Raw genomic sequence first — 24,441 nt, forward strand, 5'->3', positions numbered from 1 at the left:
GCAGGACTTTAAAACAGTGGAGTGTTTTCACAGTGTGGTATTAATACTTTCACTTCAGTAAAGGATCTGAATACTTCCACCACTGGTTACAAATAAAAGTCCTGCATTGAAAATGTTATCTAAGTAAAAATATGCAAGTATAAAATATTCTTAAAGTATAGTTAAGTAGAAAAAATGGCAGAAAATGTCCCCTGTGAGTTTTCTGCTGTTATGTATTGTATCCATAGATTATTATTATTATTCATGCAGTAATGAAAAAGCAGGATTTGACTGCTGTAGTTGGTGGAGGTGGAGCTCATTTTGAACTATTAACTAATGGTTGAAGAATACACGTCAACATGAAATTACAATCTTCTAAGACGTGTCTGTGTATTTCATTAGTCTCCACAGACGTCCAGCAGCTGTTGGTGGTTAAAGAAGAGGGTCCCCCTGAGCAGCAGGAGTCTGGGCCAGGAGGACCCAGAGCCCCCACACATTAAAGAGGACCAGGAGACCAGTCAGGAGGGAGAGCAGCTTCAAGGGCTGGAGGAGGCTGATATCAAGTTCCCATTCACTCCTGTCCCTGTGAAGAGTGAAGAAGACGATGAAGAGAAACCTCAGTCCTCACAACTTTGTTTAAAATAATATTTTATGTCCCCTGAACAGCAGCATGGTTTGAGCTGAATTATCAGCGGTGATAAATCTTGGGCAAAATATTTAAACTTCTTATTATTCAGCAACGTTTTCTCTCCAGTTTAAAGTCATTATTTCCTTGTTTTTGCTTGTTACATGTAATCTGTTCAAATTGTTTTTCATGATTGCTTACAAACAGTTTCACCATAATAACTGCAGTTCAGGGTTGCACTTCAATATTTCATATTTTGCAAACAGATGTTTTTTTTTATTTGATTAACTAAAATTAAAATGTAGTTTCCTTAATAAAAGTGGTGGCTAGTGATGAGCTGCATTTACACAATTTAAAGAAAGAAATGGTTTATTCCACTTTGAGTCTTATTTTTATAGTTTTATCCATCATGTCCGTCAGTTATAATAAATTCGTGCTCTCCAAGTTAATATCTGTGAACAAGGTGACATCATTCACTTTATGTGTACTGAAAGACAGACGGGTGAGAAATACATGTGCTCAGTAACAAATAAAATTCATATTGCATATTATACATATTGTGGAGGAGGAAATGTCTTTTTTTCTCATAAAGTTATGACTTTATATTTGTAATATTATGACTTCTTTTGTCGTAAAGTTATGACTATTCTCGTAATATTTCGACTTTTTTTCTCGTAGTTATGGCTTTATTCTTGTAATATTACGACTTTTTACTCCTAATGTTATGACTTTATATTTGTAATATTATGACTTCTTTTCTCGTAAAGGTATGACTTTATTCTCATAATATTGCAACTTTTTTCTTGTAATGTTATGACTTCATTCTTGTAATATTAAGACTTTTTTCTTGAAATAGTATGACTATTCTCATTAAATTATGACTTTTTTCTTGTAATATGAGTTTATTCTCGTTAAATTATGACTTTTTTCTTGTAATATTATGACTTTATTCTCATTAAATTACGACTTTTTTCTTGTATTATGACTTTATTCTCATTAAATTACGACTTTTTCTTGTAATATTATGACTTTATTCTCATTAAATTACGACTTTTTTCTTGTAATATTATGACTTTATTCTCATTAAATTACGACTTTTTTCTTGTAATATGACTTTATTCTCGTTAAATTATGACTTTTTTCTTGTAATATTCTGACTTTATTCTCATTAAATTACGACTTTTTTCTTGTAATATTATGACTTTATTCTCGTTAAATTATGACTTTTTTCTTGTAATATTATGACTTTATTCTCATTAAATTACTACTTTTTTCTTGTAATATTATGACTTTATTCTCATTAAATTACGACTTTTTTCTTGTAATATGACTTTATTCTCGTTAAATTATGACTTTTTTCTTGTAATATTATGACTTTAATCTCATTAAATTATGACTTTTTTCTTGTAATATTATGACTTTAATCTCGAAATCTCTTATGTTTTCCCCCTCTCTCTCTCTTCCCCCTAACACTCCGTTGTATTATTGTGCTTATATTTTCTAAAATAATATTAATAAATATTTAAAAACGTTGCTAACATGTAAGAACACTTACTGTGCTATACTCCTGAATTCCCACCAGGTGTCAGTATGAGCCAGGTAAAGTGACAGAATATGGACAGGCATCTGGCAGGACGACTCAGGAAGGAGCGGGGTCCTTCAGCACAGCTCAGTCTGTTATTCTGCTGAAGACATGAAGCCTGTAAGCTTTAATGTTATCAGCTGTGTGTCTGTTTCTGCTACTCTGGTGGTTTGTGCTCATTGTTTACTGTGTGTTGGTGTATTAAGAGAGTTTAATATTATTTATTTATAGCCAACAAACCGTTATACTGCTGCTGCTAACAAGCTACTGCTAACCTGATGTGACAGTATTAATAATAATAATAACAGAGAATCGTTAAATATGACATATTCCTACCTATAAGAGAGGATGAATGTGTTTAAAACTGCTAGTAAACAACAATTCAGCGTTAATCTAAACGTGTCTTGACCTTTTTGTAAACGGTATAAATACCTAGCAGAAATACTAGTTCATGTTATAGACAGACTAGTTACATTAGTATAATAATAACATTAATGCAATAGTCGACCCTGTAAAAAATCAATCCTGCTTTATCCACATCCAGGATTGTTTTGTGAAAGGTCATTGAAAAACATGGATAATGTTTCAGAAACAAGTGTATTAAAGGTCCCATATCGTGCTCATCTTCAGGTTCATACTTGTATTATGGATTTCTACTAGAACATGTTTACATGCTTTAATGTTCAAACAACACATTATTTTCCTCATACTGTCTGCCTGAATATACCTGTATACACCCTCCTGTCTGAAACGCTCCGTTTTAGTGCATTGCAACAGAATTGTGTTGCTAGGCAACAGCTTGGGTCTACGTTTACTTCCTGTCAGCTGATGTCATTCACATACACTGCAACAGGAAATAAACTGGGACACATTTAGAAAGTTTACGTTTAAAACTGTGAAATAGTCTAAATATTGTATATTTGTGACATCACAAATGGACAGAAATCCTGATGGCTTGTTTCAAATGCAGAGTTTCTGAATACGGGCTGTTTGTATTTCTCCGTGTAATGAGCGTTTTGAATGTTTCACAGTATTTATATAGCACTTATCTCGGACAAGCCAGTAAAACATCTCAGCTACTTTCCTGAACAGAGCTTAAGAGCTTAATTTCAAGCCCTGTATATGAAAAAACTTTATTCAAAACTTCAAAACAAATCTCTGCTGGTTGCATCTGGCAGCTGTGGTATCATTACATTTCACATATTTCACATTCCTCTGTTTCGACCATCCCTGCATCTGATTGAAGCACATTTTACAGATTAATCATGTTATTATACGAAATCGAATGTGTTCCTCTTCATCTTACATTCAGAATTTACTCACTGTTCTTACTAATCATTAAAACTCTGCAGGTAACCATCCCTACTTTTGGCACATGTAGGCCAGGATTGTGGTTACAGGTATAAAAATGACTTATACACAACTTCACATATCACCTTCTTGTACTGTCGTACATATCGATAACTGTGCTGTTACCTTCTGTAAGTCTCTGTTTTCTGTATACATCGTTCTCCTGTGCTTTTTACAGGGGTGGTCTATTGACACAGTGTTCCACTTCTCAGTGCAGGCCAGGCTCCCTATTACAGGTATGTCATTTTGTCCTAAAGTTAAACTTACGCCACAGTGTTTTGCTATTTGAGGCCACTGCAGCAGACTTCCCAACACATGATATGATGCAGCAATATAACTCTGCATCTTGGTGGTAATAGCTTTCTATATTGTTGCTTACTACTTTGTTTAGAAGTATCAATAATGTTACATGCATGTTCATTTAGTGTGTGAATTCATATAACCCCTGCACAAAAACTGTATTCAGGATTTCCCACATCAGCAAAGATTGTACATGTTCAGCTTTTATGCAGTTTGTAAACACACAATGACAGTAGTCAGAATTTGAATTATTTCTACATGCAAAATTACAATGTTTATGTTTACTACAGTCCCAACATTATTCGTATATTATATTTGTGTAGCTCCTGCATTTGCTGGTGAGGATGCATCGTTACCTTTTGAGATAAACATACAAACTAATAACACATTTGTCTCTAACCTTTCTGTATCACCATTCCTCTCTATGTCATTTACAGATTTGGTGACTTGAAGAGGTGCTGCTTGCTTGCTCGACAGATTCACCGTTATATTTAGAGGAACATCATTTGTGATATAAGCTGTTTATTTTGCTCAAGACGCTTCATTTTTACTGTCACTATGCCTCGCTACAAATCAAACCCTGAAAAGCGCAGAAAAAAGGACGCAGAGAGAAAGAAAAGAGCTCGCATGACGGAAACGCTGCAACAAACCGAGTGTCGCAGAAAAAGGGACGCAGAGAGAAAGAAAGTAACTCGTATGACAGAATCACGTCAACAAACTGAGTGTCGCAGAAAAAAGGATGCAGAGAGAAGGAAAACGGCTCGCATGACAGAAACACTGCAACAAGCCGAGTGTCGTCGGGCAATTTATAGGAAAAGGAAACGCCACCAAATGGCGAACGAGACACCGGAAGCTGCAAAGCGTCGTAAGGACTCGCACCGACGAGCCATGGCAGAGCGCAGAGCACAACAAAAACTACATCTCAGAGGTAAATATTGTACATTTTACTCCACTACATTTGTGTGACCACTTTAATTTCTTTTCAGATTACAGTTTTTCCTCCCCTTCCTGTCCAGTGAAAACCAGGTATCTCTGGATGGATGGAAGGATGACGTTTTCCTTTATGTGTTGGGAAATTTATCCTCCTTCTAAAGCTAAATAAACTCTTTAAAAAGCCTCTTGGAGCTGAAAACAGGGCTGTTTTTTCGGACTTTTTAAAGATACGTGGCTCTCAGCGACGCTAATAACATATGATGATCTTATAGACCATGATGCATTGCTGTAGATTAAACCAGCCAACAGGATATAAAAGAGTTAAACACATCACACAGTAATGCAGCAGTAATATTAATCCAAAAACATTAGATATATAATAGTAAAACACAGACAGGAAACATTTTGCTGCACTATCAGCACTTTCACTTTTGACACTTTAAGTACCTTTTGCTGATAATACTTGCATACTTTCACTTAAATAAGGTTTTGAATGCAGGACTTGTAGTGGAAGATTTTCAGTGTGGTATTAGTACTTTTACTTCAGTAAAGGACCGGAATACTTCCACCACTGGTTACAAGTAAAAGTTCTGCATTGAAAATGTTATCTAAGTAAATGTATGTACGTATATATAGAAAGATGTATTTAAAGTATTAAAAGTAAAAGTACTCAAAGTAGAAAAAAAGTCTCCTGTGACTGTTATGCTATTAATATTATATCATAGTGTTACAGTCACAGTAATTATATATTATATCATTAGAATATTATTACTTGATTGAGATGGAGCTCATTTTTAACTATTACCTAATGATTATTGAATAAGTGTCAACAGGAAATTACAGGTTTCTAAGATGTGTATGTATTTCGTTATTGTCCACAGACGTCCAGCAGCTGTTGGTGGGTAAAGAAGATGCTTCCCCTGAGCAGCAGGAGTGGAGCTCCAGTCCGGACCAGGAGGACCAGGAGGACCCAGAGCCTCCACACATTAAAGAGGAACAGGAGGAACTCTGGACCGGTCAGGAGGGAGAGCAGCTTCAAGAGCTGGAGGAGGCTGATATCAAGTTCCCATTCACTCCTGTCTCTGTGAAGAGTGAAGAAGATGAAGAAGAGAAAGCTCAGTCCTCACCGCTTCATGACAACAGAGAGGAAGAACATTTGAAAACAGAAGCTGATGAAGAGGACTGTGAAGGATCTGAATCAGCCAACTCAGATCCAGATAGTCCTTTACAACCAGCTGCTCATGACAAGACTTCACCCTCCTCTGAACCTGAGACTGATGACAGTAGAAACTGGGAGGAGACTAAAGAACCTCAATCAAGTTTAAACCCTCTGCAAAACAATGAAGTACCTGTGAAGGAATGTAATACTGGAAAAACATCAGTTAGCTCCTCTCAAAGTGCTAGAAGATTTGGCCACAAGGGACGTCTGCAGAAACAAACTGGAATCCAAACAGGAGCGAAACCATTTCTTTGTTCAGTTTGTGGTAAAAGATTTGCACGCCATAGTGTTCTGAGACGACACTTGACTGTCCACACAGGGGAGAAACCATTCAGTTGTTCAATTTGCGGCAAAAGATTTGCACACGATTTTAATCTGAGAACACACTTGACTGTCCACACAGGGGAGAAACTATTTAGTTGCTCAGTTTGTAATAAAAAATTCACGCTAAAGCAAAATCTGAGACGGCACTTGACTGTCCACACGGGGGAGAAACCATTTAGTTGTTCAGTTTGTGGCAAAAGATTTGCACAAAAGGGACATCTGAGACGACACTTGACCGTCCACACGGGGGAGAAACCATTTAGTTGTTCATATTGTGGTAAAAAATTCACACAAAAAGGTGATCTGGGACGACACCTGACTGTCCACACGGGGGAGAAGCCACTCAGCTGTTCAGTTTGCGATAAAGGATTCACTCGGCTCTGTTATGTCAAAAATCACAAGTGTGCTGGGGAGAGCAGCCAAAATAAATGAAGCTTGTTGAGCCAATTTTCTTCAAGCAGGATTGAAGTACTGAGGCCAAGACTTGATTCCTCACTGATCAGCTAAAAACTGTCAGACTACAGACTCTAAATTAAGCTTTTTCAGCTGAGATGAAGCTACACAACCATTGGTGTTATTTGTCTCTACATTATTTTGTCATTTTTCATGTGTCATGTATTCATTGATTCAAATTGTTTTAAATTGTCTTAAAATATTTTATGTCCCCTGAACAGCACTGTGGTTTGAGCTGAATTATCAGCAGCGATAAAACTGAAGCACAATATTTAACCTTCTTACTTTTCAGTAATATTTTCACTCCAGAATCTTTCATTTTTTGATGTGCAGGAACTTTGTTTTGGGTCATGAATATTCTGTCTTTTGTTTACAGATTTTTCTGTGTTTAATTTATATTTACTAGAACAACTATTGTAACAACGGTGCAAATTATTTTTCATGATGGCTCACACAAAAGTTCAGCCAACGTTTCACCATAATAGCTGCAGTGTTAGATACTGATGGCGAGACTTCAGACTGTATTTTAACCTGATCCTGAAGATGGTGTTGATCATGAGCGTTGGAGAGAAACCAGGCTGAAATAATGACGTTTCTGTAATACTGGTGAGAAACGATCCAGCTGCTCTGAGTGTAGTGAAAGCCTCGGCTCCAGGACACATTCAGGGCCTTGTGAAATATGATTCATTAAGAATTTATTTATTTATTATTTATTCAAATTTGTGGATATCTATTCACATCTTCTACTGAAATAAACTTTTTGACTCTTCTTTTTTTATTCCATGTTATATTAGTTTCATCTTTTATCTTTTTCAGCTTGTCTTAATGTCATTTTGGTATGTTAACGGTGTAAATGGGGTCTTTATGTTTTATGTAAGCAATTTGTTTTTACTTGTTGTTAAAAGCTTTTATACAAATAAATTAGCTTTGTGTTTGAAGACGTTTCTTCTTCAGTTTGTGGTTCAAGATTTGGCTAAATATGTCACAGCTGAGTCGTAATATTATGAGAATAAAGTCATAACTTTACGAGAAAAAAAGTCGTAATATTACGAGAATAAAGTAATAACTTTACGAGAAAAAAAGTCGTAATATTTTCACTTAAACTTATGACTTTATTCTCATAATATTACGACTTTATTTTCGTAATCTCAGATTTATTTATTTTTCCTCATTGTGGCCCTAATACTCCGTCGTAGCTTTAAGTGACACAAGGTTGAATTTAACAAACAGGGTATAATGACATGATGTCACATACTCAGTAGGAGGCGGTATGCACCTCAGAGTTGCCAACAGCCTAAACCGAGAGGCGAAGAAGACATTTATTTTGAAACATCTCCCCGGAAGTGGTCGTTGGTGTTTACAGTGTTTTTGCTGCTGCATTCAAACAACAGCCGACAGTGTTTCGTTTTCTTCTCTCTTCTTCTCTTCCTGAGTGTGAAACATGTCCAGACTTCAGAGTCTGAAGCTGTTCATCAGCCAGCGGCTGAGTGCAGCTGTGGAGGAGATCTTCGGTCATGTTGAGAGAACAATAGAGGAGTATGAAGAGGAGATGAACCAGCGACACCGAGAGCTGATGATAAAACCTCATCTAGTTAACCAGAGGACTGGAGCAGGTTGGTTCTCTTTCTCCCGTTTCTAAAGCTGTCCGTGCTGAGATAGACCTAAAGCATCCACACAGGGCTGAGCTAAACCATCAACATACAGCTGCTGTTGGCTGCTAACGTGAGCTAAACCAGCTATTCTCAACCACTGGGCCGCGGCCCACTGGTGGGCCTCATAGAGCCACCTAGTGGCCCGCGAAGGTGCTGCCAAATAGTTAGTTAGTTTAACCGCTATTCTGTTTTCCAGAGGATGTAGCAGGCTCAGTTTTAAAGCTAGAGTGAAGATAGTGAAGACCTTGACCTCTGACTTCAAAATATGTGAATGTGTGAGGGTTTTTGTCCAAAAAAAAAATGTCCAAAAAATGTCCCAAAAGAATCGGATTTTTTTTTTTTTTTAAAGTCAGAAAACTTCTGAAAAATGTCAGGAAAAAGGTCAAAAAGTGTCGGAAAAAAAGTTTAGAAAGTTTCTGAAAAATGTCAGAAAAAAGTTCATAAAAAGTCTGGAAAATGTCCAAAAGAACGACAGAAGAAAAGTCTGATACTGGTATCATATGAAACTAGAAAACCTAATGAATCCATTGGCACCAACCATGTCATACTAGCTTGTCTAGAAGGAGGTTAAATAACGCTCCAAAATTATGCTAAATTTTTGGCGAAGAAAAACTGTCATGGCCATTTTCAAAGGGGTCCCTTGACATCTGAACATTTTTTTGTAAAATGTCTGAAAAAAAGTCTGAAGAATGTCCACAAATTGTCCAAAAACAGAACTTCTGAAAAAAGTCAGAAAAAATGTAAAAAATACATTTTAAAAAATGTACCAAAAAAAGTTTGAAAATGTCAGAAAAAAGGTCCAAAAAATGTCTGAAAAAAAGTTTAGAAAGTTTCTGAAAAATGTCAGAAAAAAGTTCATAAAAATGTCCAAAAATAATCTGAATTTTTTTTTTTTAAGTCAGAAAACTTCTGAAAATTGTCAGAAAAAAATTTGGAAAAAAAGTACAAAATAAATTCAAAAAATGTCCCAAAAAAGTTTGAAAATGTCAGAAAAAAGTTCATAACAAGTCGGGAAATGTCCAAAAGGAAGGCAGAAGAAAAGTCTGATACTGGTTTCATATGAAACTATAAAACCTAAAGAATCTGTTGGTACCAACCATGTCATACTAGCTTGTGGTGATGGAGGTTAAATAACGCTCCAAAATTATGCTAAATTTTGAGGAGGAAAAACTGTCATGGCCATTCTCAAAGGGGTCCCTTGACCTCTGACTTCAAAATATGTGAATGTGTGAGGGTTTTTGTCCAAAAAAAAAAAAAGTGTGAAAAAAGTCCAAATGTTCCAAAAATGTACAAAAAATTTCCTAAAAGAATCTGAATTTTTTTTTTTAAAGTCAGAAAACTTCTGAAAAATGTCAGAAAAAAGTAAAAAAATAAATTAAAAAAAATGGTCAAAAAATTGTCTGAAAAAAAGTTTAGAAAGTTTCTGAAAAATGTCTGAAAAAAGTTCCAAAAATGTCCAAAAAGAATCTGAATTTTTTTTGTCAGAAAATGTCTGGAAAACTGTCAGAAAAAAAGTCTGAAAAAAAGTTAAAAATTCAAAAAATGTCCCAAAAAAAGTTTGAAAATGTCTGAAAAAATTCAGAAAACTGTCAGAAAAAAAAGTCTGAATAAAAGTAAAAAAAAATAAATTCAAAAAATTTTCCCAAAAAAGTTTGAAAGTGTCATAAAAAAGGTAAAAAAAAATTGTCTGAAAAAAAGTTTAGAAAGTTTCTGAAAAAAGTTCATAAAAAGTTCCAAAAATGTCCAAAAAGAATCAGAATTTTTTTTTCAGAAAACGTCTGTAAAATGTCAGAAAAAAAGTTGGAAAAAAGTAAAAAATAAATTCAAAAAATATCCCAAAAAATGTTTCAAAATGTCAGAAAAAAGGTCCAAAAAATTTCTGAAAAAAAGTTTCTGAAAAATGTCTGAAAAAAGTTCATAAAAAGTTCCAAAAAAGTCCAAAAAGAATCTGAATTTTTTTTTTAAGTCAGAAAACGTCTGAAAAATGTCAGAAAACTCAGAAAAAAAGTTAAAAAAAAAAAAGTTAAAAAAATGTCCCCAAAAAAAAGTTTGAAAATGTCAGAAAAAAGGTAAAAGAAAATTGTCTGAAAAAATGTTTAGAAAGTTTCTGAAAAATGTCAGAAAAAAGTTCATAAAAAGTCTGGAAAATGTCCAAAAGGAAGGCAGAAGAAAAGTCTGATACTGGTATCATATGAAACTATAAAACCTAAAGAATCTGTTGGTACCAACCATGTCATACTAGCTCGTAGTGATGGAGGTTAAATAACGTTCCAAACTCAACACTGTCATGGCCATTTTCAAAGGGGTCCCTTGACCTCTGACCTCCAGATATGTGAATGTAAATAGGTTCTATGGGTACCCACGAGTCTCCCCCAGACATATATGTCACAGATGCAGTGATACAAATTCTAGCAATTTTTGAAACCATAATATATCGTGGCATAAGCCGTTTCTGCCTGCTAGATAGCATAGACGTTGGGGTCTTTTCTTACTATGATCTATCTTCAGATAGTATGAATTTAAAATCTGTGTCAGTGTATTGATTACACTTAGTATAGTTTTACTGTAAATTCCAATATTGGCTCGATTCTGCAGAGGCAGATTCCTATATCTGCCATAAGGGGGGGAGATATAGACATTTATCAAAGCATTTAACAGCTGCTAAACCCGGAGCTGTCAACATTTTTCACACAGTCTGAATTATTTGATATGAATGAACGACAACATTTCTCTGCAACGTCTCTGTGTGTGTTTAGAGCCCCCACACATTAAAGAGGAACAGGAGGAACTCTGGACCAGTCAGGAGGGAGAGCAGTTTCAAGGGCTGGAGGAGGCTGATATCATCAAGTTCCCATTCGCTCCTGTCTCTGAGGATGATGAAGAGGAACCTCATTCCTCACTGCTTCATCAAAGACGATCTGAACAGATGCATACAGAAGCTGATGGAGAGGACTGTGGAGGACCAGGACCAGCCAGGAACTCAGATCCAGATACCGATGACAAGACTGGAGACTCTTCTGAACCTGAGACAGAAGACACTTCTGAACCAGAGAGTGATGACAGCGATGATGATTGGAAGCAGACCAGAGTACGTCAATCAGTTTTAAACTCCTGCCTTGTCAGTAATGAGAGATGTAATACTGACAAGAACTTATGCATCTGCTCCGAGTGTGGGAAAAGATTTGGCAACAAGACAAATCTGAAGGTACACATGATAATTCACACGAGAGAGAAACCATTTAGCTGTACAGCTTGTGGTAAAAGATTTTCTAAGAAGCCTAAATTAATTCGTCACATGAAACGTCACACGAGAGGAGAACATTACAGCTGTTTAGTTTGTAAGAAGCGATATAGATATAAACACGGTCTTGGCAGACATATGAGAACTCACAAAGGAGTGAAACTGTCTACTTTCTTTGTTACTGACACAAATAAACCACAGTAACATTCTCAAAGGATCAGATCCAGATAAACATTTACAACCCAACACCGATGACTGATATTGGACCTTTCAAAGAAAAGTTAAAGCACTTCTTTTCAGATGATCTTTCATCACAATCATGTGATCATTACCTGTAAAAAATGACATGCTAAGTGTTTTATTAAGTTTGGAATCTGACAATTCAAATGTACAGTTTATTATTGAAGGCATAAGTATGTCGCCTGTGTAATGTCTCTGTTATGTCAATGAACTTCATTATATTGTTGCTGTGTTATTCACATGCCTCAAGAAAACAACTGTCAAGATGTAGAAGAGACCAGACTGAGGGTGTGTTAGTAAGCTTTTAAAAAAAGCTGGTCGCTGTGTACTTTTTAGACAACAACTTTAGTAATTGTGTGTGAAGGGTTTGACGTAAGTTACTGAGCTTTTCTAACTTAAATAATGTAAGGACGACAACATAATAACGAATAAAATACTTTACTTGTCCTGCTTAATTGATATTTTTGATGTTAACAAACCTTACTTACTTTGAAATTTTTAGATCACATAAAAAAAAAGTATATTTCTACTAGACGTCATCTAAAGTTAGTACTTTCGTTGCTTATTCCTCTTCTTTTTTTTTGTACGCTGCTGTCAGTTTGTATTTGATATTTTAGATAATTGCAGCTGAACCGTGAAAATTGTGAATATTTTTTGTAGAAAAAAAAATTATTTCCCAGTTACAGTATTGCCTCTTTTTACGACGGAGTTTTAGAGCCACATTGAGGAATAAAAATTATCTGAGATTTCGACAATAAAGTCATAATATTATAAAGTAGTACTTTGACGTGTTATTTTAGAGGGGAAATAGTGTGAAAATGAGGAACGTGGAGCATCTTGTGAAGTTATACTTTAGTTTAGGTTTCACCAATAAATAAATACTTCATCTTTTGGCGCATCAGCACCACATTATCATCAGTATCAGGACCTTGAAAGATTGTGCAAGAAACTGCGTCTATTCTGAAGAAAGAACCACACGGACCTGCTGGGGAAACTGACTCTTTTGTGGAGGAGGAAATTACTTTTTTTCTCAAAAGGTTAGGACTTTATTCTCATTAAATTACGACTTTATTCTCGTAATATTATGACTTTATTCTCATTAAATTACGACTTTATTCTCGTAATATTATGACTTTATTCTCATTAAATTACGATTTTTTTCTCGTAATATTATGACTTTATTCTCAAAATCTAAAATGTTTTCCCCCTAATACTCAGTCGTGTCTTTAACAAGAGAAGCGTTTTATTGTGAAACCTGTGCCCCGGAAGTGAATGAAGAGATGCGTAAACCTTTAGCTCAACCTGTGAAATATTCTGTATTTATTTATTTATTGTATTAACCTTCAATCTCAATGAATGTCATTCTTTAAAACCTGTATTTTTAATCATTTATCTTTCTTGGTGTGTTTTTCTGAGGAAGCCTGTCATTTCGGTAACACTTCTGGACTTTTATTTTGAAGCTGCCCCGGAAGCTGTATTCTTTACTGAGGCTAACTTCACACTATTAGAGGAAGATGGCGTCCAGCAGAAACATGGATGTTAGCAGAGTCTCTTTGTTGTGTAGAGAACGTGTGAACATGTCCAGATCCTGAGAGCGTTGGTGAAGCTGCTGGAGACATTTGGGCTGTTTGGAGGAACGATGGAGGAACACACCAGACAGAGGAGACTACTGGTCGCTGTTTTCCACCCTCAGCTTTGGTTGCACAGAGCAGGTTGGTACAGTTTAACTGGTTTATTATCTCCAGGACTGCTGCTGCAGGGTTTAGAAATTAGTGAGGTTCAGATTTTTAACTGCATTTCTGGACGAGCAACAAACCAAAATGACAACTACAACCACACCCCAGGCTATACAGCACACACCAACTCATTATCTATCATTAAATACATACAGAGGGACCATGTTGACAAAGATACCTGCTGCCAAGCAGACACTTAAAGGACAGACCTGGGGCCAGATGTTTAAACGATGTGTAGGCCTCATACTTGTCAACCTTGAGACCTTTAAAATAGGGAGGATTTCTAAACCAAAGGGTCCTCCCCCAGAAACATTAGAGTTTCAGAGTCTTTGTTTCCCTTTGTTTAATAATATTTTTATTTAGTAAAAAGGGCATAGTTCACAAATATTTGGCATTGAACATTTTCATTTCCCCCCACTACCTAGACAGAATAACGTATAATAACATATCTACACTGGGAATGATGATTCAAAATTAAGTAGCAAAAAAAATTTAAATTAAATGATTTAAAAAAAAAATAAAATGTAAAAGCCAACAAACACAAAATGAATGAAATAAAACATACATACAGATTAATTAACATTTCGCATATGAAAAATTAATATACATGCTTTGAAATGTAAACAAATGTGTGAATGTTCAAGTATATAGGCTTATTTACCATCCGTTATTAACACTACATTCTAATGTGTAGAGTGCTCCATGAGACTTTGATTCCTGTACTCTGGTGAGTTATAAAGCATGAAGATAACAAAATATGAATTACATTGTAACAGCATTTTTATGTTGAATAGGCCTACTGTTAATTCTCAGAAAAGAAAACTATACACTGTATATATATATATATATATAATTTATTTTTTATTATTATTATTAATATATATTTTTTTGAATGGTCACAAGCAGCTCTCTTCCACCAAGAAACGACATTTGGTGTAGAATTATTGTTGTCCGGTTGGAAACAGTAGGGCTTCTACACGCTTTACAGTGACAGAAACAGGTTGAGATAAGGAAAGGGAAAAAAGTGTTGCTAGGCTACAGCCAGGGTTTACTTCCTGTCCTCTGATGTCATTCATATACAGCTGGAAATAAACTGGGACACATTTAGATTGTTTATGTTTAAAACTGTGAAATGGTCTAAATAAATATTGTATATTTATGACATCACAAAATTGCAGAAATCCTGACATCTTGTTTCAAAAGGCACCGTTTCTGAATACGGGCTGTGTGTAATGTATTTCTCCAAAGATTGAGCATTTCCATACTTTCACGGTAATTATATAGCACTTCATGCCCCTCTTCAGGTTAACCCTCGATGAACTGGAGGCCTGAGCGGTCACCTGATCTGAAAGCAGTGTTGTGTGGACCTCTCTGTTCATCCGTGGCTTCTGATTTGGGAATGTTGTGATCCGTTTGAAGGTGGTGGGAGTCCAGAGGTGGCTTCAGTGGCAAACAGACTCAAGTCTATGTGTTCAAACTGGTGCTGTAATACTGAGTTTGTTCCCTCTGGCTGGTGGTCCGAGGTCGTGTCTCCTCTGGTCGGGCAGGAGCAGGGAGCAACCTCCGGGTCTGAAAAGTGAAGCCAATCTGAAGTGTCTTAAACCTGCATTCTCTCTAACAGCCAGCAGGGGGCGACTCCTCTGGTTGCTAAAAGAAGTCTGATTGTGTAGAAGTCTATGAGAAAATTAGCCTACTTCTCACTTGATTTATTACCTCAGTAAACATTGTAAACATGAGTTTATGGTCTCAATCGCTAGTTTCAAGTCTTCTTCAATACAGCATGATGTTCATTTAGTATATTATGGTCCCATTTAGAGTCAGATAGACCATAAAGCAGGGGATGCTCTAGGGCGGGGCTACCTTGTGGTTGACAGGTCGCTACCACGGTGTTGTCCGCTCTGGGAGTTGTTTAGGTTTTTATCTTAGAACTTTAACCCTTTCACAGTGTGTTTTCATTTCATTTAAGTTAATTTATAACATTTTGGTCGCCTAAAAATGTCTTATGGGTGACGATCACGGTGACTTCGTCCATTTCTTATATACAGTCTAAGGACTACACTCTACACTTAACCACGAGATATTTCAGGTTAGCAGAGCAATGACTCACAATTGTGGCAGTGTCTGTGCACCAAGCTTTGTTGACCTACATGCACAGTCCCACACCTCTGTTCCTACTGGAGTCATCAGCTGTTCTATCTGCATGGAACACGAATGCCGCTGTACTGGTGTGATTATATGAAAAACAAATGTCATATGGCAAATTGTACTTCACAGATTAAAGGATTAATCGATTGTCCAGAAAAAAATAATCAACAGATAAATCCATCCATTATCTGTAACCAAGTATCCTATTCAGGGTTGCGGAGGAGCAACAGATACATCAATAGTGAAAAAAGTTGTGGTGCTATAATAATTCACAGGTATAGTTTCTTGTGTAGAGAAGAAAATGTTCTCACTTTTGACATGAATTAATTTGACTATAAAGATATTTGTACATAAGTATTTTAAGAGATGGTCTCATTTGCACGGAGGATCGGTTTGTATATAATTAAACTTTAGTCTTTCAACTTTAACTTAATTGCCCCCAAAGGGAAACTTTGTCTCACATCCAGGTAAAACACAACAGTTTGTAGTTTGTTTTAGTTTGATGACGTCCAAATATGTTAAACAAGATGTGCGACATTTGTCCCCACGTCTAAGAAAGTAGTGGTATCAGTGGTTTAAGTGTTAACATGAAATTACAGTTTTCTAAGACGTGTGTTTGTATTTCGTTAGTCTCCACAGACGTCCAGCAGCTGTTGGTGAGTAGAGCAGAGGTTCCCACTGAGCAGCAGGAGTGGAGCTCCAGTCTGGACCAGGAGGACCCAGAGCCCCCACACATTAAAGAGGAACAGGAGGACCTCTGGACCAGTCAGGAGGGAGAGCAGCTTCAAGGGCTGGAGGAGGCTGATATCAAGTTCCCATTCAGTCCTGTCTCTGTGAAGAGTGAAGAAGATGATGAAGAGAAACCTCAGTCCTCACAGCTTCATGAAAGACAAACTGAACAGATGGAAACAGAAGCTGATAGAGAGGACTGTGGAGGACCAGAACCAGCCAGGAACTCAGATCCAGATAGTCCTTTACAACCAGCTACTCATGACAAGACTTCACCCTCCTCTGAACCTGAGACAGATGACAGTAGAGAATGGGAGGAGACTAAGGAACCTCAGTCAGGTTTAAACTCTCTGCAAAACAATGAAGTACCTGTAAGTGATGTGGATTGTAATACCTCAATAGGCTCCTCTGAATGTGTTAGAAGCTTTGATAAGGGACATCTGCAGAAACAAACTGGAATCCAAACGGGAGGGAAAACATTTAGTTGCTCAGTTTGTAGTAAAAGATTTTCCCGGAAGAACTCCTTGATCACTCACATGATACTTCATTCAGAAGGAAACCGTTTCACCTGCTCAGTTTGTAAAAGAAGTTTTGGTATCCGTGGCAATTTGGTTGTACACATGAGAACCCACACAGGGGAGAAACCATTTAGTTGTTCAGTTTGTAGTAAAACATTCACAACAAAGCAACAGCTGAAACGACACATGAGAATCCACACAGGGGAGAAACCATATAGTTGTTCAGTTTGTAGTAAAACATTCGCACAAAAGCAAAATCTGATACAACACTCGACCTTACACACAGGTGAGAAACCGTTTAGCTGTTCAGTTTGCGGTAAAAGATTCACACTGAAGCAACATCTAAAACAACACTCGACTTCTCACACAGGGGAGAAACCATTTATTTGTTCAGTTTGTGGGGAAAGATTTGCTTTAAAGGGAGAACTGAAACGACACTTGACTGTCCACACAGGAGAGAAACCATTTAGTTGTTCAGTTTGTGGTAAAGAATTTGTATTAAAGGGAGATCTGAATCGACACTTGACTGTCCACACGGGGGAGAAACCATTCAGTTGTTCAGTTTGTGATAAAAGATTCACACTAAAGCAACATCTGAAACAACACTCGACTGTCCACACGGGAGAGACCATTTAGTTGCAGAGTTTGTGATAAAAGATTCTGTCGGCTCCATTATATCCAACAAGTGTGTTGGTGAGAGCAGCGGAAATCAGTGAAGCTGCAGAGACGCTTGTTGAGACATTTTTTCCAGCAAGATTAAAGTACTGAGGGCAAGACTTGGTCCAACACTGATCGGCTAAAAACTGTCAGACTGATACAGACTCCAAAATAAGCCTTTTCCAGCTAAGATGAAGCTACACAATCATTGTAATTCTGCCAAGGCTGGTGCGTGTTGTATTGTTGCTGTGTGTTTGTGATGTCTTTCAGTGGGTCCGCACCATAAACATGCCGGCGTACGCCTGTGGTGCGCCAAGTAGGCAGAGTCTGCACACCATTTAAGAGGCAGCGAATACGCTAGATGCCCCGCTCAATTTAAGCGGCGGAAGCGGCGTGTATGCATACCTCGGATCACATGACTGATACAAACACAACAGGGTAAATCTTGATGCCAAGCAACAATGCAATCTTAAATTGATGAAAAAAGTCGGTATATACTTAAAGGCAGGGTTGCCGATGTTATCCAGTAAACACTATTTGTTATATTGGTTGAAATGGTCTTTACACCCCGACAGCGATCCATTACTGATGAGCTCTGAAAAAGGACCGGAAAAGAGCCGTCATCTGTAGCTGCTGTAATCCTGTAAAAACGTCTCCCAATCACTGCCTCGCGGTCCGCTTGGAAAGAACCAATCAGAAGCCTCCCTGCTCGTACTCTACCCTTGGTGTTCACCAGCCTGAACTCAAATGGTGTCGCCGCCGCAAGTTTCCTGGAGAATGGAAGAGAAAACTCAGCCCTGCAGTAGCACTGCCGCGGTTACTTGTCATGAGGTAGCGTTGCTGAGTTGAGGTCCGCTCTCCGCTCTGTGTCTGTGAAGTAGTTATGATGCGGCGGTGCTCGTGCATGTGTGTGTGGGGCGGGGGGCGTTGCATTGGAAGGAGCCCCGAGGGGAGGGGAGGGGAGGGTTTAGATGGAGCTCCTGAGGCGAAGCTACTTTCCAACATCGTCAACCGTATCTTTAACATACAGCAGAGCAGTCAGCCGATTAAAGTTTAAAGTGATGCCTACTCCCACCGGCAAATGTTTTCCCTTCCGTTTTCCCCCACCGCTCGTCATCACCTCTCATAGGATTGTGCCTCGGCTGTATGAAAAGCAGCACACCCAGTGTTCCTGGTTCCCGGTTGTTCGGAGCTGGAGGTTGTTGAGGAACTGTCTCCTGGTTGCTTAAAACACACCCCATTGTGGTAGTCTGTGGACTCCTTTTCCCCTGGCACCACCTTGTGCTATGTTAGATTTTCTGTATACTTTATTCATCATTACCTGAGTTAACCTGGCAGTATGTTTTCCTGCCATCATCATTCATTACAATTCATATTTTGTTCCATTTCAAGTCAAACCTCCCCTGTGTGGAAACATAAAGAGAGAATTTCAGCTCTAATTTTATATGCGGTCGAGTAGTTTAATCTTTAAAAATGCATCATATAGAAGTTCTTCATTTGTTGTATATGCAAAATCTTAATTGGTAAAGTAACAAGTAACTAAAGCTGTCAAATAAATGTTGTGCAGTGTTACATTCCTACTCCAGTTTATTTCAGAGGGAAATAAGTGTCATCCATGTGGACCTGTGTTAGATCGACAACAACTGTGTTTAATGCATCGTAAGGGTGGAAGGCAGGAGGTGGTGAAACTTATGACTTGATTGTGACCCAGTGAAAGTGTAATGTAACTTCCGTTTTTAGTCAGTCTCTCCCGTATGCATGTGATGTGACTCTTACTCGCGAACAATAAAGAATTCTTAGGAACTAGAAATAAAGATAAATATTGTTTTAAAGTATTTTACTGTCATCATCTCACCAACAGGATTTGCAGCGTCCCGGGGTTTGAGTCCGACCTGTGGCCTTTCACTGCATGTCGTCCCCTCTCTCTCTCTTTCCCCCTTTCATCACTCACTATCGCTATCAAAATAAAAGGCAATAAAAAAGCCCTAAAAAATAATTTAAAAAAAAGTTCTGGGGGATACATATTCTGTCAGACTGGCATTTTACTGTCACAAAATGTATGCTCTGTTATAAGTGTGTCTGCCCTACTTTATGGGCAGATAATAAAATATGCATCTGCCGAATTGTAACGCATCCACATTGTAACTTTATTTATTTCTTTATTTTCTTGAGGACCACCAAAACAAATGTACCTACACTGTCCCTTTTTCTTTTTCTGTCCTATTAATATTAATGAATGTTTATTGAAATAAGGTGAGATTCAAGGAATCCTCTATGTACAGATCTCCACAGGTGGCAACGCTCTTGTACAACATTAAACTGTGATAAAAACATGAACATTAATATCAGACAAACCAATTTGCTCGTAACCGACTCAGAAGAAATATTAGATTTACACTTAGAGACCAAAACGTATATCTTCTGTAAGAAACTTAAAGGAAAGGGAAACAAACTACCATCATCTTTTGAATTTAGTTCATTGTTTTCTCAGAGCTCTGAAAATGTTTCTTTCTTCAAACTGAGTTGGTTGAATAAGTAAAAAGAAGCGAGTGTTTCCTCAACTGAAAGGACTTTGAGTTGCAAGTTTCAAGCTCAATGAGTGTCATTCTTTAAAAAATTGTATTTCAATCATTTATCTTCCTCTGCATCTTCTGAGTAAACCTGTAATTTCAATAACACCGCTGGACTTTTATTTTGAAGGTGCCCCGGAAGCTGTATTCTTTACTGAGGCTAACTTCACTCTATTTGATCAAGATGGCGTCCAGCAGCAACACGTAACGTTTTGTTAGCAGAGTCTCTTTGTTGTCCAACAGTTCTGATCCATCAGAGCCTCTGTGTGTCTGGATCAACCTGTCTGAATGGACTTTGTGCTCTTCAGCTTTTATTCTGAAGGTCTGACCTCTGACTCATCTCCCGGTAGCCTACAAAGCTACTGAAGTTAGCTTAGCATGCTAGCTGGTTAGCAACACAGCTGCTAGTCAGAGTGACCGTTTGATGGAGAGCAAACTGTGTTTCTGACGGAGTTTGATGGAGAGCAAGTTTCTGTCATTGTGGTAAAATGTGTAAAGTCCAAATGCTGAGAGCGTTGGTGAAGCAGCGACTAACTGCGGCTGCTGAAGAGATATGTGGGCTGTTTGAAAGAACGATAGCAGAGTACGAGGAGGAACTCTCTCGATCAAAAGAGGAGAACGAGCGACAACAGAAACTACTGGACGCTGTTTTCAACCCTCAGCTTCAGTTACACAGAGCAGGTTGGTTCTCTTTACTTCTTCTCTCTCTGTTCTCTCTCTGGTTCTACCAGAGCAGGTTGGTTCAGTTACTTCTTCTCTGCTCAGAAGGAGACCCCTCCTGATCTTTTATTAAAAAGGTTAGCAGCTTCAGGTCTGGGAGGTAAAGGGAATTCTAATTATACATTATAATAACATAATATATATCGACTTATCCAAGTTAAAGTCTTAATATGTAATTTATCTTTTTTTTCAGAATCAAAATCTTGATCTTGCATATTTGATATTTTTTTATTTTCACTTTCACAGAATACAAAAAAGTTGTATGATGTTTTTATATAGTAATATTGTCCCTTAAGTTAACTTTCAAACAGACGTCATTATTTAACAGGAAGTTCAGAATCAGCGTTCAGACGAAGAAGAAGAATTAAAATCAGATAAACTTACTGAATCCTCCATTTTAATCCTTCATTTAGCTGTAGAAGTAGTTTGTTTACATTTCGGTTGTTCATCAGCTGAACTTCCTAAACTCTCAGAAAAAAGGTCCAATCAGAACATTAATGGTTTTATTGCTTCTTCTCTAATTAAGACGAGACAAACTAGATTTGATCATTATTATTATTATTGGTTTAAGTTTAGTGATGGTCAGTAACGTGTCTGTACTTCCTTCTGCCCTGCAGACGAACAGCAGCTGTCGGTGAGGAAAGAAGAGGTTCCCCCTGAGCAGCAGGAGTGGAGCTCCAGTCTGGACCAGGAGGACCCAGAGCCCCCACACATTAAAGAGGAACAGGAGGAACTCTGGACCAGTCAGGAGGGAGAGCAGCTTCAAGGGCTGGAGGAGAGTGATATCAAGTTCCCATTCACTCCTGTCCATGTGAAGAGTGAAGAAGATGATGAAGAGGAACCTCAGTCCTCACAGCTTCATGAAAGACAACCTGAGCACATAGAAACAGAAGCTGATGGAGAGGACTGTGGAGGACCAGAACCAGCCAGGTACTTGGATCCGGATGCACATTTACAACTATCTAGCAGTGAGAAGGCCTCGCAATATTACAAACATGAAACTGAAGTCAGAGATGATTGGAAGGAGACCAGTGAACCTCAGTCGGGTTTAAGCTTCCTGAAAAATAATGGATATAATTCTGGTGAGAAACAATTTCGCTGCTTTGAGTGCGGCAAACGCTTTAACCAAAACTCAAATCTTAAGACACACATGAGAACTCACACAGGAGAAAAACCATTCAGTTGCTCCGTTTGTGGTAAAAGGTTTGGTCAGAAGGCACATCTGCAGAACCATTTGAAGTGTCATACGGGAGAAAAACCTTACAGCTGTTCATTTTGTAATAAATGTTTTGCCCGAAGTGAACATTTACAGTTGCACATGAGAACCCACACGGGAGAAAAACCCTTCAGCTGCAACATCTGTGACAAAAGATTCACTTGGCTCGGTCAGTTCAAAAACCACAAGTGTGGCGGTGAATCCTCACAGCTTCATGAACTCTGGACCAGTCAGGACGGAGAGCAGCTTCAAGGGCTGGAGGGGGTTCATACCAGCAAGTTCCCGTACACTCTTGTCCACGTTAAGAGTGAAGATGATGAAGAGACACCTCAGTCCTCACAACGTCACCAAAGACAAACTGAACAGATGGAAGCTGGTGGAGAGAACTGTGGGGGACCAGAACCAGCCAGGAACTCAGATCCACATAGTCTTGAGTCACATGGACTGGCATGTAACTCATTCATTGGACAGTTCTGGTGATGGCATCCTGTTGTTGTTATTGTTGTTCCACACAAGGGAAAAACATCTGACGCTCAGTTTCAGGTTGTGGCAAAAGATTTGTCAGTTAGCAATTAGCAGGTAGCAGGTTAATTAGCAGGTCAGTTAGCAGTTGGAAGGTTAGTTAGCAGGTTTATTAGTAGGTCAGTTAACAGCTTAGTTAGCAGTTAGCAGGTTATTTAGTAGGTTGATTAGCAGGTACATTAGCAGGTCAGTTTGCAACAGTTGGCAGGTTGATTAGCAAAAGAGAAAGAAAGAAAGTAGGCCTCCTTCTACCACTGTCAATACTAACAATCCCAGTGAGAGAGGGTGAAAAGTAAAGCAAGACAGCGTTTGCCCTCGGCGAAGATCAGAAACATCGGTGAATACACAGAAGAGGCCATTTCAAAAATAGGCGTGTTAGTCTCTTGCGTTGACATTACCACTGTAAAGTAGATATATAAAGTAGAGCATGGATTTAATTCGCCTACTCACGGTCACACTGGTAAAAATAATCGACTCTGCCTCCAGTTGGCTGTCCGCTTGTGTTGACTCCAGGGAAGTGAAGAAAAGTCCGGTTGTAAAGTGAACAGCAGTCAATGAGCCGCAGCCGTTCGGACCGATAGCTCGGCGCCCGGTACTGCGTCGAGATACCGGCTTGTGCCCGTTGGGAGCACGGAGCCGGTTGTGCGTGCATGTTAGCTAGCCAATCGCTGCCGCCTTGCACTGCGCTCATACGACGCTTACCACTGATAACGATAACCAACCACGAAGTCGTCACAGAAGTGTAACACCCACCCTCCGGTTCCCCCCTCCCAGGTTAACACTGTTAGCTTTGTCAGCACTGTTGCCGTCGTTTTGCACTGTTCGTGCTGTTCGCATCATTAGCTCCTAGCCGCTGGCTCAGCCGTCACCATGTTGAGAGCTGTGTGGAGCCAATCCCTCAATGTGATGAAGCTCTTTCACAATGACGAAGGTTATCTGACCCATGTTCAACCCTTCATTTATCAATTCAAACAAAGCCAGTCAACACGGGTTACTCCCTGGTCAGAGAGAGGGGATGATGATGGTATCATCAATGTGTGCAAAAATGTAAAATGTCACAGAATGATGCATGTTTGGGGATAATATGGTGTAAATACAAATACAGCATTTTCACCTTTGTAAAACGTTCAACTATGTTATATGTTACCTGGAGCTATAATGTATGTAAAAACATACAGATATATAGTATCTATCAATCAACACTCGTGAACCCTTTTCCTCTGTCTATCTACAGCTCCCATTTATCATATATTAGACTACAATGTGTTATCTAATATGATAATAAAGGATACATTTACAAAAGGATTACAGAAACTTCTGAAGACTGAAATGTACATTTCACTCACTCCACCATCCCAGCAAAGATTTGCTTCACATAGTCGACCTACTAAAGTTGTTCAGCTGGACATGTGGGTACTGTTGGATAATGTAAGAGCTCGTCTAAATGTAATAAAATGAGTTTATATTTCATGAAGTTTGCTATAATTGCTCGATAATGTGAATGAACTGGGACTGGGTTTACTACCGTATAACGGATGGAACAGGCGACATACTGTATATCTTTTTGCAGGTAAAACAGATGTGCTCACAGCTGGCGGTATACCGTGAGGTGTTGGGCTTGCAAGGTGTTTTTCTGTTTTTGTGTTCTGCGGATGTCTCTCTCATTCAGCAGCCAAGTTATGTTCACATACACTACGTTGTCTCTCACCGTCCCGTCATCTACCGCTTAA

The 24,441-nt window shown here is 38.2% G+C and overlaps 4 protein-coding genes across 7 annotated transcripts in view; all 4 read left to right on the forward strand.

The window, feature by feature from the left end:
- Positions 1 to 24,441, forward strand: part of LOC141753821 (uncharacterized) — a 443,535-nt gene that overhangs the window by 4,617 nt on the left and 414,477 nt on the right. The gene's annotated exons all lie outside the window — the stretch shown is intronic.
- Positions 2,196 to 7,543, forward strand: LOC141753810 (uncharacterized). 4 transcript variants are annotated; one of them, XM_074612408.1, is made up of 5 exons: positions 2,196 to 2,306; positions 3,539 to 3,586; positions 3,715 to 3,772; positions 4,274 to 4,764; positions 5,651 to 7,543. In XM_074612408.1, exons 4-5 carry the CDS (start codon positions 4,395 to 4,397, stop codon positions 6,742 to 6,744), a joined length of 1,464 nt encoding a protein of 487 aa, XP_074468509.1. In that variant the 5' UTR covers positions 2,196 to 2,306; positions 3,539 to 3,586; positions 3,715 to 3,772; positions 4,274 to 4,394; the 3' UTR covers positions 6,745 to 7,543. The 4 variants fall into 4 exon arrangements, with proteins under 4 accessions (XP_074468509.1, XP_074468506.1, XP_074468508.1 ...); XM_074612405.1 differs by having other exon boundaries at positions 3,734 to 3,772; XM_074612407.1 differs by lacking the exon at positions 2,196 to 2,306 and having other exon boundaries at positions 2,321 to 3,586.
- Positions 13,398 to 18,112, forward strand: LOC141753815 (uncharacterized). The gene is made up of 2 exons (XM_074612414.1): positions 13,398 to 13,610; positions 16,410 to 18,112. Exons 1-2 carry the CDS (start codon positions 13,538 to 13,540, stop codon positions 17,660 to 17,662), a joined length of 1,326 nt encoding a protein of 441 aa, XP_074468515.1. The 5' UTR covers positions 13,398 to 13,537; the 3' UTR covers positions 17,663 to 18,112.
- On the forward strand, positions 20,742 to 24,181 carry LOC141754895 (uncharacterized). Its single transcript, XM_074614330.1, has 3 exons — positions 20,742 to 20,934; positions 21,591 to 22,873; positions 22,920 to 24,181. The coding sequence occupies exons 1-2, from the start codon at positions 20,742 to 20,744 to the stop codon at positions 22,667 to 22,669; spliced, it is 1,272 nt and encodes a 423-aa protein (XP_074470431.1). The 3' UTR covers positions 22,670 to 22,873; positions 22,920 to 24,181.

Source organism: Sebastes fasciatus, chromosome 17, assembly GCF_043250625.1.
Source record: "Sebastes fasciatus isolate fSebFas1 chromosome 17, fSebFas1.pri, whole genome shotgun sequence".
NCBI classification, from domain to species: Eukaryota; Metazoa; Chordata; class Actinopteri; order Perciformes; family Sebastidae; genus Sebastes; species Sebastes fasciatus.

What these genes read in the sequence shown, in the direction of transcription:
- LOC141754895 (XM_074614330.1), top strand. Translation starts at nt 20,742, where the DNA reads ATGTGTAAAGTCCAAATGCTGAGAGCGTTGGTGAAGCAGCGACTAACT. An exon ending in GCTTCAGTTACACAGAGCAG is followed by an intron (nt 20,935 to 21,590) that starts GTTGGTTCTCTT and finishes TCTGCCCTGCAG; the next exon opens with ACGAACAGCAGCTGTCGGTG.
- LOC141753810 (XM_074612408.1), top strand. Translation starts at nt 4,395, where the DNA reads ATGCCTCGCTACAAATCAAACCCTGAAAAGCGCAGAAAAAAGGACGCA. An exon ending in ACAAAAACTACATCTCAGAG is followed by an intron (nt 4,765 to 5,650) that starts GTAAATATTGTA and finishes TATTGTCCACAG; the next exon opens with ACGTCCAGCAGCTGTTGGTG.
- LOC141753815 (XM_074612414.1), top strand. Translation starts at nt 13,538, where the DNA reads ATGGAGGAACACACCAGACAGAGGAGACTACTGGTCGCTGTTTTCCAC. An exon ending in GCTTTGGTTGCACAGAGCAG is followed by an intron (nt 13,611 to 16,409) that starts GTTGGTACAGTT and finishes GTATTTCGTTAG; the next exon opens with TCTCCACAGACGTCCAGCAG.